The following is a 13,553-nucleotide window of genomic DNA, read 5'->3' as shown; positions in this document are numbered from 1 at the left end:
GCGCGGGCCCGCCCCCTAGCGCTGGCCGCGGTCTCCCGGGGAACGGCGCCGCGCGCGGGCGGTGCTGGCTGGGGGCGCGCGTGCGCACTGCGCGGCGTTTGCTCAGACTCGTAGTAATGGGTGTGGGCGTTTGATTCCGACAGAGGATGGCGCGTTTCTCCGGCGACGACGAGGCGGTGCTGCAGGCGATGCTGAGGCAGTTGTTCCAGAGCGTGAAGGAGAAAATCAGGGGTGCGCCCTCCCTGGAGTGCGCCGAGGAGATCCTCTTACATCTGGAGGAAACTGATGAAAATTTTCACAAGTAAAATTGCTTTTGATGTCTTAAGCAAACAAACCACCTGATCCGGGAAAGGTCAAAGTGTAGTTGGATAAGGAAGGTTCATTTGATTATTGTTAAAATAGCGCCCAAGTTGGAGGTTTATTTACCCAAATGCCGAATTTATCTTTATTCTTTGCTTATTTTCCAAAGCTTCTGCTCCCGCGATGTTATGTTCAACACAATCTTTATTTTTTCTCCTTGGCAACATAGTAGCATTAATTGTAAATTACTGTTATTCTTTTAAGAGTAATTCTGTTACTTCAAGGAATTCCTGTTACTCTACCTAAAAGCATTGAGTTCCCAAGATCCCCGTTCCTTTGCTGGTCTAATATTTCAGTGGCTGCGCCAATTATTCATCCTGAGCGTTGCAGGAATACTGAAGTGGGATTATTAACTTCCTGTGGAATAGTTTAAATTCTTATAAAGGAATAAGGCACATACACAGATGGCTGTGATACATGCCAGGAATATAAGGGCCAGAGAAGAGGTACGGAGTGCTGTGGGTTTGGGAGCAGTAGAGGTAGGAAGTTTAATAAGGTACTATTTCAGGTAGATCTTGAAGGATATGTTTCCTTAGAGACCTGTGTTTTTCTTTTGATTTGATTTATATAATTTAAATTAAGCCTCTCCATTAAAAAGTTTACTTCTGAGTACCTCAATTTATTATTAGTAGCAGTGGTAGTTTTAATTCAGTGTTTGCCTTTGATTTTGATCTTACAGAGATGACGTTTAAGTTTTTTCTTGTGTTACTTGTACTGACTCTTGTGTGTCCTGAAGTTCTGCTTATATAGAACTCCTGTCCGTTCATACTTGGGTATCAGGGGTCCTTGAGCCCTTTAATACTCTATGCAAAAGTTTGAGTTTTCTTGCAGTTTTATCGGGGGAGCATTTTACAGGTTTCACCAGATTCTCCAGGGAGTTTTAAAACGTGTGGAAAGAATTCTTGTTAATATAGAGTTTCTAATTTAGTTAGTATTTCTGGTTATACATCTGGTTTCTTTTGTGTTTCCATGATTTTCTTGTTTATTGCTTCATTGAATCCCCTACTAATAGCTGAGAGTGGATGATCATATTCTTTATTTTGGAGATACCAGACACCAGCTTGTATTGGTTAGCTGTTGATTTATTACTTAAATAGTGGCATACAGAAAACAGTAACTTTCTCAGATTTCAGTCATTTTGTCATTAATGTTTTATATACGCATGTAATACTAATTTACCTGACACAAATCTGTATCAGCATTAAATTTGGGGTTCTTATTTCACATGCAAATAGTTGTTTAAAATAGTTGTAAATTACTGAGTACGTTTTTGCTAGGATCATATTCTGAGAATTTGTCCATTTCATCTAGATTTTCAAATTTATTTGCATTGTTTTTCGTTAATATCCTCTTACCTTTTTAATATTTCTAGTATCTGTAGTTCTGTCCCCCTTTTTCTGCTTGTTTTTTATGTCTTCCCTCTTTTGTTCTTGATCTGTTTTGCTAGAAGTTTATTAATTTTATTAGTCTTTTCAAATAACCAGCTATTAGCTTTGTTTTTCCTTTCTATTATATGTTTATTTTATGGTTCTTTAATTTCTGCTCTTTGCTTTTTTTCCTTCATGGGAAACTTTTAAAACTTTTGTGATGAATGGTTGGCTCATTAATTTGCAACCTTTCTTCTTTTTTTAAATGTAAACATTTAAGGCTACACATTTGCCTATGAGTATTGCTTTACCTGTGTCAATTTTTAAGTGCTTTTCAAGTTAAAATTGGATCATTTTGGTTCCTCTCAGCAGTCTAATAACTGTTGTAATAATATAATTTGCTCTTCTGCAGCTTGTTAGATAGATTAAATGCCTGCTGATTAACTTACACAGTTAATATTTCCTATTTATTAAAGAGATTTACTTGTGGCCTACCTGAAAAAACCCAGACACATTCAAATTATAACTAGTTTGTAATCTTAAAAGTAAGATTTATAATCCTAAAAGTTGTTTGTAGTCTTAAAAGTAAGATTTATAATCCTAAAAGTAGTTTTTAGTCTTAAATGTATAGAAGGTAGGGGCCGGCCCAGTGGAATAGTACTTGAATTTGTGTACTCTGCTTTGGCAGCCCAGGGTTTGGGGGTTCAGATCCTGGGAGTGGACCTACATGCTGCTCATCAAGCCATGCTTTGTTGGCATCCTACATAAAATAGGGGAAGATTGACAGAGCTCTTACTTCAGGGACAGCCTTCCTTGCCAAAAAAAAAAGTATAGATAGTAAAATTCATGTGTTAGCTGCAGTAGCCTGAGATCTGTGTCTTAGGAGGAAGGGACTCCTTATGTAGGAGAGGAAAACAGGAGGAGATGCTTGTGTTTGGTATTTTCATAGAGTCTTATAGTCTCAGAATTGGATGAGATCCTAAAGGTCAGTTAGTCCAGGTGCTCACTCATATTTTGTCTTTATTTTCAGTGACTTAACTCACCTGAACACTAAATATTCTTTTTTTTTTTTTTGAGGAAGATTAGCCCTGAGCTAACTACTGCCAATCTTCCTCTTTTTTCTGAGGAAGGCTGGCCCTGAGCTAACATCCATGCCCATCTTCCTCTACTTTATATGTGGGACACCTACCACAGCATGGCGTGCCAAGTGGTGCCATGTCTGCACCTAGGATCCGAACCGGCAAACCCCGGGCTGCCGAGAAGCAGAACATGTGAACTTAACCATGGCGTCACCGGGCTGGCCCCTAAATATTCTTAAGTTACTTACATATATATTGCCTCCCAAAGTGTTTCATACTTCAGAATTGTCTCTCATGCCATGTCCACTATCAGAACATTGGTTCCTTAAATCCACCTGCTATTGTCCTGGTATAGCAAGAAAAATACGTTTATGAAACAGACTTATAGGGGAAACTGGTGTCTCCAGGCTGTTGGCATTTTTGTAACAAGATGGTTGTTAAGACAATTGAGTCCATAAATGATGGAGTTTCGGGTAGTATAATAACTTCCAGTGGGGGAACATGCAGTCCTTTAGGGAGAAACCATAGTGGAGGCAGTATAGCCCAATTTGGGGATTTGCTCCATTGGGCAGCTGCACTAAACTCTGCTTTCCGTAGCTGCTTCTGTTTTTCCACCTTAACCTCTACACATTCTCTAAAAGATGCAAGCTTTTTCCCTTTTCGCTGAAAAGTAGCAGCAAGGATTTGAGGCCTGTGGGAGGGGAGAGAGGTAGAGAAGAGGACATTGCTTTCATTATATATGTTTGTGTTATGTAAATATTTACACTTAGACTGGCCGCCTATAAAATCAATAGCCCTGGTTTTTAATCTTGTCTACTCTAGAATCACTTGGAGGCTGTTTAAAAAATACTGATAATGGGCCTTAGCATAAATGAATCAGAATTTCCTGGGGGAATAGTAGAGGCTGGGCCTCGGTGTTTTGGAAAAAGCTCTAGGAGATTCTAATATGCAGCCAGGGTTGAGAACCGCAGAGTTAGAGCATACTTACTTGCATTTCAGTGAGAATTGTATTATAGTTTTTTTGGTTTTTTGAGATACTAACTTTAATGATTGTAACAGTCTCTAATAAAGGGGCTCATGTTTGCAACCCTCTAATCTATTTTTGCTTTCGTACAGAAGGAACACGGTAATATTTATTGAATTGGGTTTATTCTTTGTTTTACAGAAGAATCGACCAGTGACTTTTTAAATTAGTGAACTCTAGTGTGTTTATGTGTAGCTTCAGGAAAACATCCATTATGTAAAGTTCTATCCCTGTATGGAGAAATTGCTAAGAATGATATGTATGCTTCCATAATTAATGAATACATTTCTAGTAACTTTTTATCATGACTCAGAAGTTTATTCTTTGACCTAAAGGGTTGTAGATGTTAGAAAATACTTGTTTTATTTTTACATAGCCTTTTATATACTAATATATAAATTTAAGTTTGTCATATAATAAATCATATGATTCTGAAATATCTGTTTTAAGAATTCAACATATCAGCATTATAATTCATAACTTATAAAATATCTTTTTAAAGCATATCATCACTGATAGATTTTTCTATATATGTTTGAAAAAGTTCTTCCTTGTTGAAATAGCTAAAAGGCTGATTTCCTGAAACAAACCTGTAGTAGATTTTTTATGTCCTTATGTTGTAATGATAATCTCTGTATTTGTGCATATTTTGTTATAAATATTTTGAACACGTCAGAAGTTCATCATGGAAAAAAAATCATTAAATTTTCTTGGAAAATCTAGGTAATAAAGCTGGAGAAAAAAGAATGGAAAAAGTGAATGTTCTTTTACTCAATTTTGTAAAATTTTCCTATGTAAGTGTGAAAATTTTCATATTTATCAGTAAACCAAAATGATCAGGCACATTGCTGTGTATTTTAATTGAGCTGCTTCTGAAATATGGTGAAGTTGCATTTTTTTTTAGTAGCAAACAACTGTCCTCTTAGGTTTTAATATCCCTCCTTGAGGAATATTTGCAGAAAGATATTTTGCATTCTTTTGATAATAGTATCATTGAAACCAAATTTCTTTTTCTCATTAAGTTACTTTTAAGGTAACAAGGTTAGTAAAATATGTGTATAGTATATTTGGTGAGAGAAGTGTCAAAGTATAAAAAAATGCTATATGTAATAAACAGTTTTCACATTAGGATTATCATCACCATTAAGCAGTAGGAAACTGAAATTTAGCTAGGTCTGGTGTTTTGTCTAAGATTGCAAGATTGATCCCTGTAAGATTTAGAACTTAAACCTGAAGCAATCTGATTCATAGATTTCTAGAAGTGTAACAATTATAGATCCATTTATTGATTGTGTAGACCATATCCTTTAAAAAACTATAACAAACTCCATTATTAGAAAATTTAAAAATGAGCAATGAATATTAATAGACTTCAGTTAAAATATAAATAAATGGAAGCTGTATTTATTGTAGTCCATGACCATCAAAGATGTATTATTCCTATAATATTATATTGTTGGTCTTTCCAGCACAGTTAGAATTATGTTAAGTCTGAAGATGTTAATAAAGAAATGGGATAGCTGTGGAGAACACACATCTTTTTTCGCTCTTCAGATCTCACCGCACACATCTGCCTTCTCTGTCTCAGAGCCAGCTGTGTGTTTGGGAAGGCAGTAGAGGGACTGTCAAATGTTAAAAAATTATTTAAGAGTATCTTTGAAGGATTCTCTTGAAAACTTAATCTTTGAATTCTTCTGTTTTGCCTGTGTAAGTTTTCACCGTTTTGTATAGAATATGCAAAGATTTGGTATATAATTAGAAATATACAAACCAGAAAACAGTTTACGTTTAAAATGGATGGGAAGTTTGCTTGCATAGAGGAAGATCTTCCAGTAATATAAGGCAGTGGTGAGTCACTGGAAGAAGCAGAAACTGCTTGGGTGATGATTAGAGGCTGTTTTCTGTGACATGATTTAGTGAGTTTGGGTTTTGTTTTCCTTGGAGTATTTCTGAAAATTCTTGTTTATTATTTTAATCAAATATTACAGGACATTGTTTACAAAATATTTTTTCTCCCTTTTCTGCTCTTCTTAATAGATAACTATTTCATTGAAGCTTAGAAGTTCCTAGCTATACATTTACTATAGCTATTAAATATTTAAAAGTAAATTCAGTGAATAACAAAATAAATTTTTAACTAAATTATGCTATTAAATATAATATGCCAATTATAATTTTGAGAAAATAAAATGTAATAGATTTACCTCCCTAAATGAAAGAAGTTAAATAGTATACAAATTGGTAAAAATATAAGTATTACGTTTGTTTCCCTTCCCAATCTCAATTTATGACTACAGAACATCTTTTTTTATTACTTAAACATTTTTGCAATTTTTACATCTTTAGGGGAGTGTGGGGTTGTGGGAATGATGTGGATTTTGGAGTAAGGTGAATCTGAATTAGTAGCTTGTGAATTTGACAAGGCTCTTTAACTTTTTAATCTATATCCCCATCTATTTTATCTCATATTGTAAATAAAACAATAAAATACTTAGCACAGAGTCTTAACACGTGGTTATGGTTTAAAAGTCTCTCCTTGCTTGTATGCAAATCAGCCTGGTTGGTGGTTTGTCCAGAATATTGACTGTGACCTTATTTAAATGGAGATGCCCTGATAAAGGGGCTTGGTTGATTAGGTATTTAAATTCTAGGCCAAGGAAGTTGTATTTGAAGGATAACAGGCAGCCGGTAATCAGTTTTAAATACAACAAATATTTACTGAGACAGGTATGTGACGTGCTGTGAGGTTTTGGTATGAGTAAAATGGCTCTAACTCAGAAGTAAATCAGTGATTTTTGAGGACCGATTTGACTACAGTGTTCAAGATAGCACATGAGAGGGAAGAGTGAAGCTAAGAAGACAAGAAGGCTGCTAGTAATCTGTGAGGTGATGTGGTTTTCCTCTGATTGATGGAAATGAAGAAAAGGAGGAAGTGATGAAGCCAAGGATGTGTAAGAAATGTTAACAAGTGTTGGTGACTAGATGGATGTGATCGAGTGGGTGGGCATGGGATGCAGAAGATGGAGAAGGTAAAGAGCATTCCATGGTGTCTGTCTGGGAGTCCTGAAAAATAATGTTAGTCCCAGAAATGTGGTGGGTAGTTGGGAAGAAAGGAGTTCTTTTTGCTTTGCTCTACCCTTCCTTTCTTTTTTTCTCTCCTTTCTTTTTTCCTTACAGAGGGGAATATAGGAAGAATAAGAGACCACATATGGGGGGTTAATTACAGCATAATGCTATGTGAAATTATTAACAAGCAGTAAATGAACAAGGACTAATAACTAAAACAAGTATTTAGAAAGGATAAGCAAGTTCAAACTAACAGCCACTGATATTGAAGGAAAGGAAGAGAGAAACCCTTTCCCAGTCCTATATTTCAGTCCAACAAGTATTGTAGAGGGTTTTGCAGATGATATGCTAAGTGAATATGTCCTGTTCTCAAGGATATAAAGAATATAAAAATCTGGATTTAGATGTGGTCAGGAGCCAAGCAGAGGATACATCTTGTGACTACACACAAGATGGAATGTTTTAAGTGCTAATGGAGAGGGACAAAGTACTATTAGGGCTTGGGAGAAAAAAGACTATCAGGTTTTGGGAAACCAAGAAAGGCTTTATCACAAGGTAGCATTTTAGGTTGTAGAAGATGATCTTACTTAAGGAGAGGTGGTGGTAAAACACTAAATTAGGTGAAATGATATTATCAAAGGTGTTGGGAAAAGAAAACATGGGGAGTGTTGGGCATGTGTAAAGGGTGGTAATGAAACGTAAATCTGGTAGGATAAATTGGGATCTCAGAGTGCTTTAAATGTCAATGGCAAAGTGGGTCTTAAATTTAATAATAATGACAATAATACTGAGTGTTCAGTTTATGCCAGGCTCTGTGATAGGTGCAGGGCATATATTATCTAGAATATTTATAATGATTTCCAAGAGAAATGCTTTCTGCATTTTATAGATGGAAAAAACTGAAGCCTAGAGAGGATATGTAATTTGGTTAGTCTCACACAGCTAATCAGTAGGGGAGGAAAATTAAAAACTAATTCTACCTAATTCTTAAAACTATGGCAGGACCTGCTTATTCTAAGTTATTGAGTTGATGCTTGGTCTGTTAATTGAAGAAGCCAGTTAATACAGAGGGTCATAAAATGATATCTACATATTTTAAATATTTCTAATATAAAGCAACTAAATGTGCATTTATTCGTTAATATTTTGAGTTGGTACTGCTTCTTTGGGTAGGAATCTGCTGATCAGATTCTAAGAACATTAGGCTAGTTTAAAAGCTCTCTGAATACAGAATCTGTCTACATCAGTGGTTCTCAAATTATGGTCCTGGGACCTGCAGCATTGGCATCGGCATTGGCCTCGGCTTCAACATCAGCCTCACCTGGGAACTTGTTAGAAATGCAGATTCTGGGCCCCAGTCTGTACCTACTGAATTGAAGCTCTGAGAGTGGGGTCCAGCAATCTGTGTTTTAACAAGCCCTTCCGGTGATTCTGATCCATGGTATAGTCTGAGAACCACTGATTTATAGGATGACCTAAGAGGGCTCTTGCAATTGTTTAGCTGAAGGTTATGAAGATGTGAACATTAATCTGGTGGCAGTGGGAAGGGAAAGAAAAGTTGTAGAGGAAAAATTACAGAATTAGAGAGCTTGTTAACTAATTAGATAAGAGCCGTAAGGGAAAAGATTGTGGTTAAAGCTGTTTGAGGCTATACACAGGTATCTGGTTGAAGGATGGTGCCATTAACAAAGATATATGTTACAAGAGAAGGTGGTTTGTGAGTAGGTGGTAGGATGATAGATTTGGTTTTGATTATGCTGACTGATATGGTGAAAGGACATAATGTAGCCTTGTCCATCAGGCAGTTATATAGAGGTCTGGCATTCTGGAGAGACGTTTTGGCAGAAGAAAGAGCTAAAGCAATCACCTGTTTATTGAATTTGGAGTTGAAGCTGTGGGAGTGGAGAATACGTTTGCTGCACTCTTTCTTTTTAATCTAACTGTTTGCAGTTATAAAGTTTAAGTTTCTTGTCTACTGCCTCCTTAATTTAAAATAATGGGATGAAGTAGGCATGATCATTCCTGAGTTACAGATGAGCAAACTGAGACTTGCCCAGGGTCACACAGCTAGAGTGGTAGAGTTGGCACTCAGACCTTTTTGATTCTGAGCCTGTGCTTTTGCTATAAGTACGTGCAGTAGCATGGCTTCCTGTCACATATCTCCATCTGACTTTTGAGGCCTGCACTGTCTGTGGCAGGCCTGCCACTTACACTAGTGAAGCAGTCACGGGGATTCTAGGAAGTAGCAATGTGTTCAGAGTTAAGGAGAAATGGGCAGGAGAGGAAATCCCAATCAAAAGCAGTTAAAATTAAAAATGAAGTCCTTTGACTGCCTACGTAAGGTGGCTGTTGTGTAGAGGACATTCAGTCATTTAGTGAATGTTGGACGGAAGACCATATGCTGGATGCCATGATGGACTCATAGTTATGGGGAGAAAATTATTTAGACTCTCCTTGATCATCTGTACTGCATATATACAGGGCTTTTATATTGCGATATAGTCAAACCGAAAGTCTTGAACATAGTGGCATTTACAAAAATGGCCTGTCCTAAGTTGTCTTTGTCATTTGAGAGACCACAAAAATTTAACCTTCTAAATCATGGTGTTAATTATAATCGTTGCTCTTTATTTTCAGTAAACATGTTTCATAAAATAATTATCCACTTTTGGAACACTTGCCCTCTCATATTCGCTGTATTGTCTGAATTTACAGACTAATTTTAATGTTACCATTAACCTAACAGTATGAGGAGAAATGTGCAATGTATTGAATTATCTAAGATACTTCTCTCTGTAAACACAGTCAGACAAGAGGTGATCAGGTGAAATGTAGGTCAGTTACCACTTTCAAAATGTACACAAAAACTCTTCTGATGATGGAGCTTAACCTTTTCCTATTTATTCTTTCGTAATTGCTCTTACTCTCTTCTGGTTTTCCTCATCAGCTTGAATAGTTATGAAAATCTTTAACAACTACTTTCCCCACCCTTACATCACACATTAAAGACAGGAGCATAATAAAGAAGTGTGAAAAGACTCCTAACCCATTAAAGGTTAGGTTGATTCCGAAATTTGCTTCCAACTTCCCGTCATCTTTAAATAATGATCTTGACCAAGTATCCCAGAAAAAAACAACAAAATTCCAGATTAGCTTGATGATTTGAGATGAATAAATACTTTAATCCTGGTTTAAGGTAAGAAAGCTAAATATGTTACGAATCTTTCTGTGCTAACATTTTTTCTGGGTATAGTTAATAATTTAGTTCATGATATTTATTGCTTTCATTTTTTTAAAATATTTGTTTCAGCTACGAATTTGTGAAATACCTTAGACAGCATATATGCGACACTTTGGGGTCTATGATTGAAGAAGAAATGGAAAAGTGGACATCTGATCAGAGTCAGGGTGAGGAATCTGGCTATGACACAGTTGTACAGCAAGTCACTAAGAGAACTCAGGAGTCTAAAGAGTAAGTATGGCCACAATAATGTTTTAAAGGAACTTTTCTCTCAGCAGGGTTCCTTGAAAGCACTTGATTTAAGCCCCCCACCATCTCTTTCCCTCCAGAAGGATTCTCTAAAACAGTGAGACAGATGGTGCTACTCTTCCACTCAGCTCTCTCTGATTCAAAGAGAGATGAATCTCATCTCATTCAAAATAAAATCCAGAGTTCCTTCTATAGCCTGCAAGGTGCACCATGAGCCTTCTGCTCCCTCTCCTACCTCATTTCTTACCATATTTCCTCTCCCTCTGCTCCAGCCACACTGGTCTTATTCTTTCTCAAACAAACCAGGCAAAGCCCTCCCTCAGGGATTTGCGCTCATGTTGCTTCTGTTATGTAGGACACCCTTTCCCTAAATATTTGCCTGATGATTTACATCTTCACTTTCTTTTCTTTTTTGGTGAGAAAGATTGGCCCTGAGCTAACAGCTGTGCCAGTCGTCTTCTACTTTATGTGGGATGCTGCCACAGCATGGCTTGACAAGCAGTGCTAGGTCCACACCTGGGATCCAAACCTTTGAATCCCAGGCTGCGGAAGCGGAGCACGTGACCTTAGCCACTACGCCACCAGGCTGGCCTTTCACTTTTTTTTTAAAATAAATTTTACTTTTAGAGCAGGTTTAGCAAACTTAGACAGCACAGCAAAATTGAACAGAAGGTATGGAAATTTCCCATGTACCTCCTACTCCTACACATAGGTAGACTTTCCCATTGTCAACATTTCCCATCAGAGTAATATGTTTGTTTCAATTGAGGAACGTACATTGCCACATCATTATTTCCCAGAGTTCATAGTTTACATTAGAGTTTACTCTTGGTGTTGTGCATTCTGTGGGTTTGGACAAATTTATAATGACATCTATCCACCATTATGGAATCCTACAGAGTAGTTTCACTGCCCTAAACATCCCCTGTACTCTGTTTATCCATCCCTCCCTCTTTCAGGCGCTGGCAACCACTCTAACCACCTCCTACCCTCCAATAATCCATAGTGTTTTTGGGAATTGACATTACACTGAGAGAGAAACTTGAAATAGTTTCGATACAGTATGGTAAGTGCTGTGAGATATGCAAAAGATCATATGGAAATATAGAAGAAGAATATATCAGTTAGAAAACATCTTACACAGCTATAGCAAATAGACACCAAAATATAGAGCCTCAAAGAAGGCAATTTTTTTTCTCTTACATAACAGTTCACGAGTCCATGAGTGCAGGGGTAGGTAGGTGGATCTGCCCAATGAGTTCATCCAGAGAACCCAGGTCCCTTTTATTTTATTATTCCCTCACATCCTAGGGCAGGGGCTAGCAAAATTTTTCTGTAAAGGGCTATGCAGTAAGTATTTTAGGCTTTGCAAACTGTTGTAGTATGAATATAGCCATAGGCAGTATGTAAATGAAAGAGCATGCATATGTTCCAGTAAGACTCTGTTTACAAAAACAGGTGGTAGGTTAGTTTAGGTCCAGAGTATGTATTTTGCCAACCCCTGTCCTTGGGTATTACCTTCATCTCTGTGGTTGAAGCAGGCACACTAACTCTGCAGCTATTTCACCCTGGCCAAAGGAAGGAAAAGTAGGGGGCAAGGTTCTTTATCCATTCACTTTTTATTGGCTAAAACTTGGTCATGTCCTCACACTTATCTACACTGGGGACTTGGAACTTTAATACCTAGCTGATGACTTTGTGCCCAAAGTGAAAATTTTGGGGAAGGGTTTTAACCTAACACTACCTGGAAGAGGGGGAGGATGAATACCGGGGACAGTTAATAAACTCTCTCACAAGTATCATTCAGCCTAGTCTGACAGTCGTCATGGAAGACTAAAGAAGGTAAGTTGGTCACTTATGAGCACAGCTTGTATTAATTAGACTCCATAGAACTAAAATATCAGTGCTGGAAAATGCCTTAGAAATCATTTGTTCTAAGCCCCTCATTTTACAGACCTAGAGAGGCAAATTAAGTGACTTGTCTCAAGTGGTACAGTTGTTTCATATTGGAGTCCAGTGTGGAGGCTGTCTTTCTCTTAGTTCCCTTTTGGGGGCAATTTTCAGTGTGTATCACCCTGTAAGAATTCTTAGAATGTTCTTTTTATAGTTACTTGTGTTCTTGACTCCCTACTAATCCACTGTAGATTCCTAAGGGCAGGAACTGTGTGGTGTATACATATCTGACTTTCAATCCTTTATAAACGCTCTCCATGTATATTGTTCATTGTTTGCTTGCCTTTCTAGCCTGACAGAAGATGGGGAACAATATCGTTTCTGCTTGAGTTGGTGCCTTAAAAACCTTGTCTTTTGACTAAAGAGGTCATGAGGCTAAAAGTTGGCCAGGTGAATGGAAGCCTCGAGTGGAAACCAAGTGGATGCTATAGACGTTAGGGAGCCACTCTGGGTTCTTGAGTAGTGGAACAACATGACAAAATGCCTACCTCTCATTCAGAAAACCATTTAATACACGGTAGTAACTGAGGTGAAAGAAGGTTTGAGGTTTCCTTCTCATATTCAAGCTCAGCTACGTGGATATTCCTCATTTTAATTCTCTTTCATCCCTTGCCATGTGATGGATGTTTGAAGGTCTGGTTTTTTTCCCCCCAGCATGAGATGTGACACAACAGGAGACTTCGGGGCTGTAAAGGGCAGGATGGGCAAGTAGGGTAGATTTCTAGTTTCTCCGTAATTCACGCTTATGAGTGTTGCTCTATTCTTTAGCTTCTAATTCGTAGGGCAGCTAGCATATTAGTGTTATCTGATGTTGAAAATTGCTTTCTGAAGCTAGATGGCAATTTTTTTATTCTAATAAAAATTTTACATAATTTTTATGCACAGTAAAATCTTTTTAATTTGGATCCCACAAATTTATTTTTGGTGATGTTTTGGAGACATGAAGTTTGCTTTGTTAATTCTATTCTCTGGACTTGGAGGTACGTGATGTCTGTAGATGTCTTTGGCATCGGGTTTATTTCCATGCTGGGCCATCATGGTTGCTTCCTATTGCCGTTTGAAGGCAGGCATTGAAGCTTAGAATCTTTCCAGTGTTAGAAAAATTGGAATATATACCTGAGCTTATATTACCTATGGTATTTTAAAGCATTAAATTTGATTTATTTTTAAAAAGTTAAACTTTTCTCTATGACTTTGGACAAGACTTCTTTCCC

The 13,553-nt window shown here is 37.3% G+C and overlaps 1 protein-coding gene across 9 annotated transcripts in view; it reads left to right on the top strand.

Annotated features, from left to right (window-relative positions):
• The window catches only part of TBC1D32 (TBC1 domain family member 32), a 187,914-nt gene that overhangs the window by 203 nt on the left and 174,158 nt on the right, over nt 1-13,553 (top strand). For 5 of the 9 annotated variants that reach the window (XR_011522049.1, XM_070556904.1, XM_070556906.1 and 2 more), the window contains exons 2-3: nt 144-301; nt 10,207-10,368. Coding sequence is in view for 6 of the 9 variants with exons in the window: in XM_070556904.1 (XP_070413005.1) it covers nt 147-301; nt 10,207-10,368 (317 nt within the window). In the remaining 3 variants the exon portion in view is untranslated. Of the gene's footprint in view, nt 1-63; nt 302-10,206; nt 10,369-13,553 lie in introns of those variants that run through there. The other 4 variants (XR_011522050.1, XR_011522048.1, XM_070556905.1 and 1 more) reach the window with 1 other exon arrangement.

The sequence above is a fragment of the Equus przewalskii genome, chromosome 9, assembly GCF_037783145.1.
Source record: "Equus przewalskii isolate Varuska chromosome 9, EquPr2, whole genome shotgun sequence".
NCBI lineage: Eukaryota > Metazoa > Chordata > Mammalia > Perissodactyla > Equidae > Equus > Equus przewalskii.
This window is presented reverse-complemented; position numbering and strand designations above follow the sequence as displayed.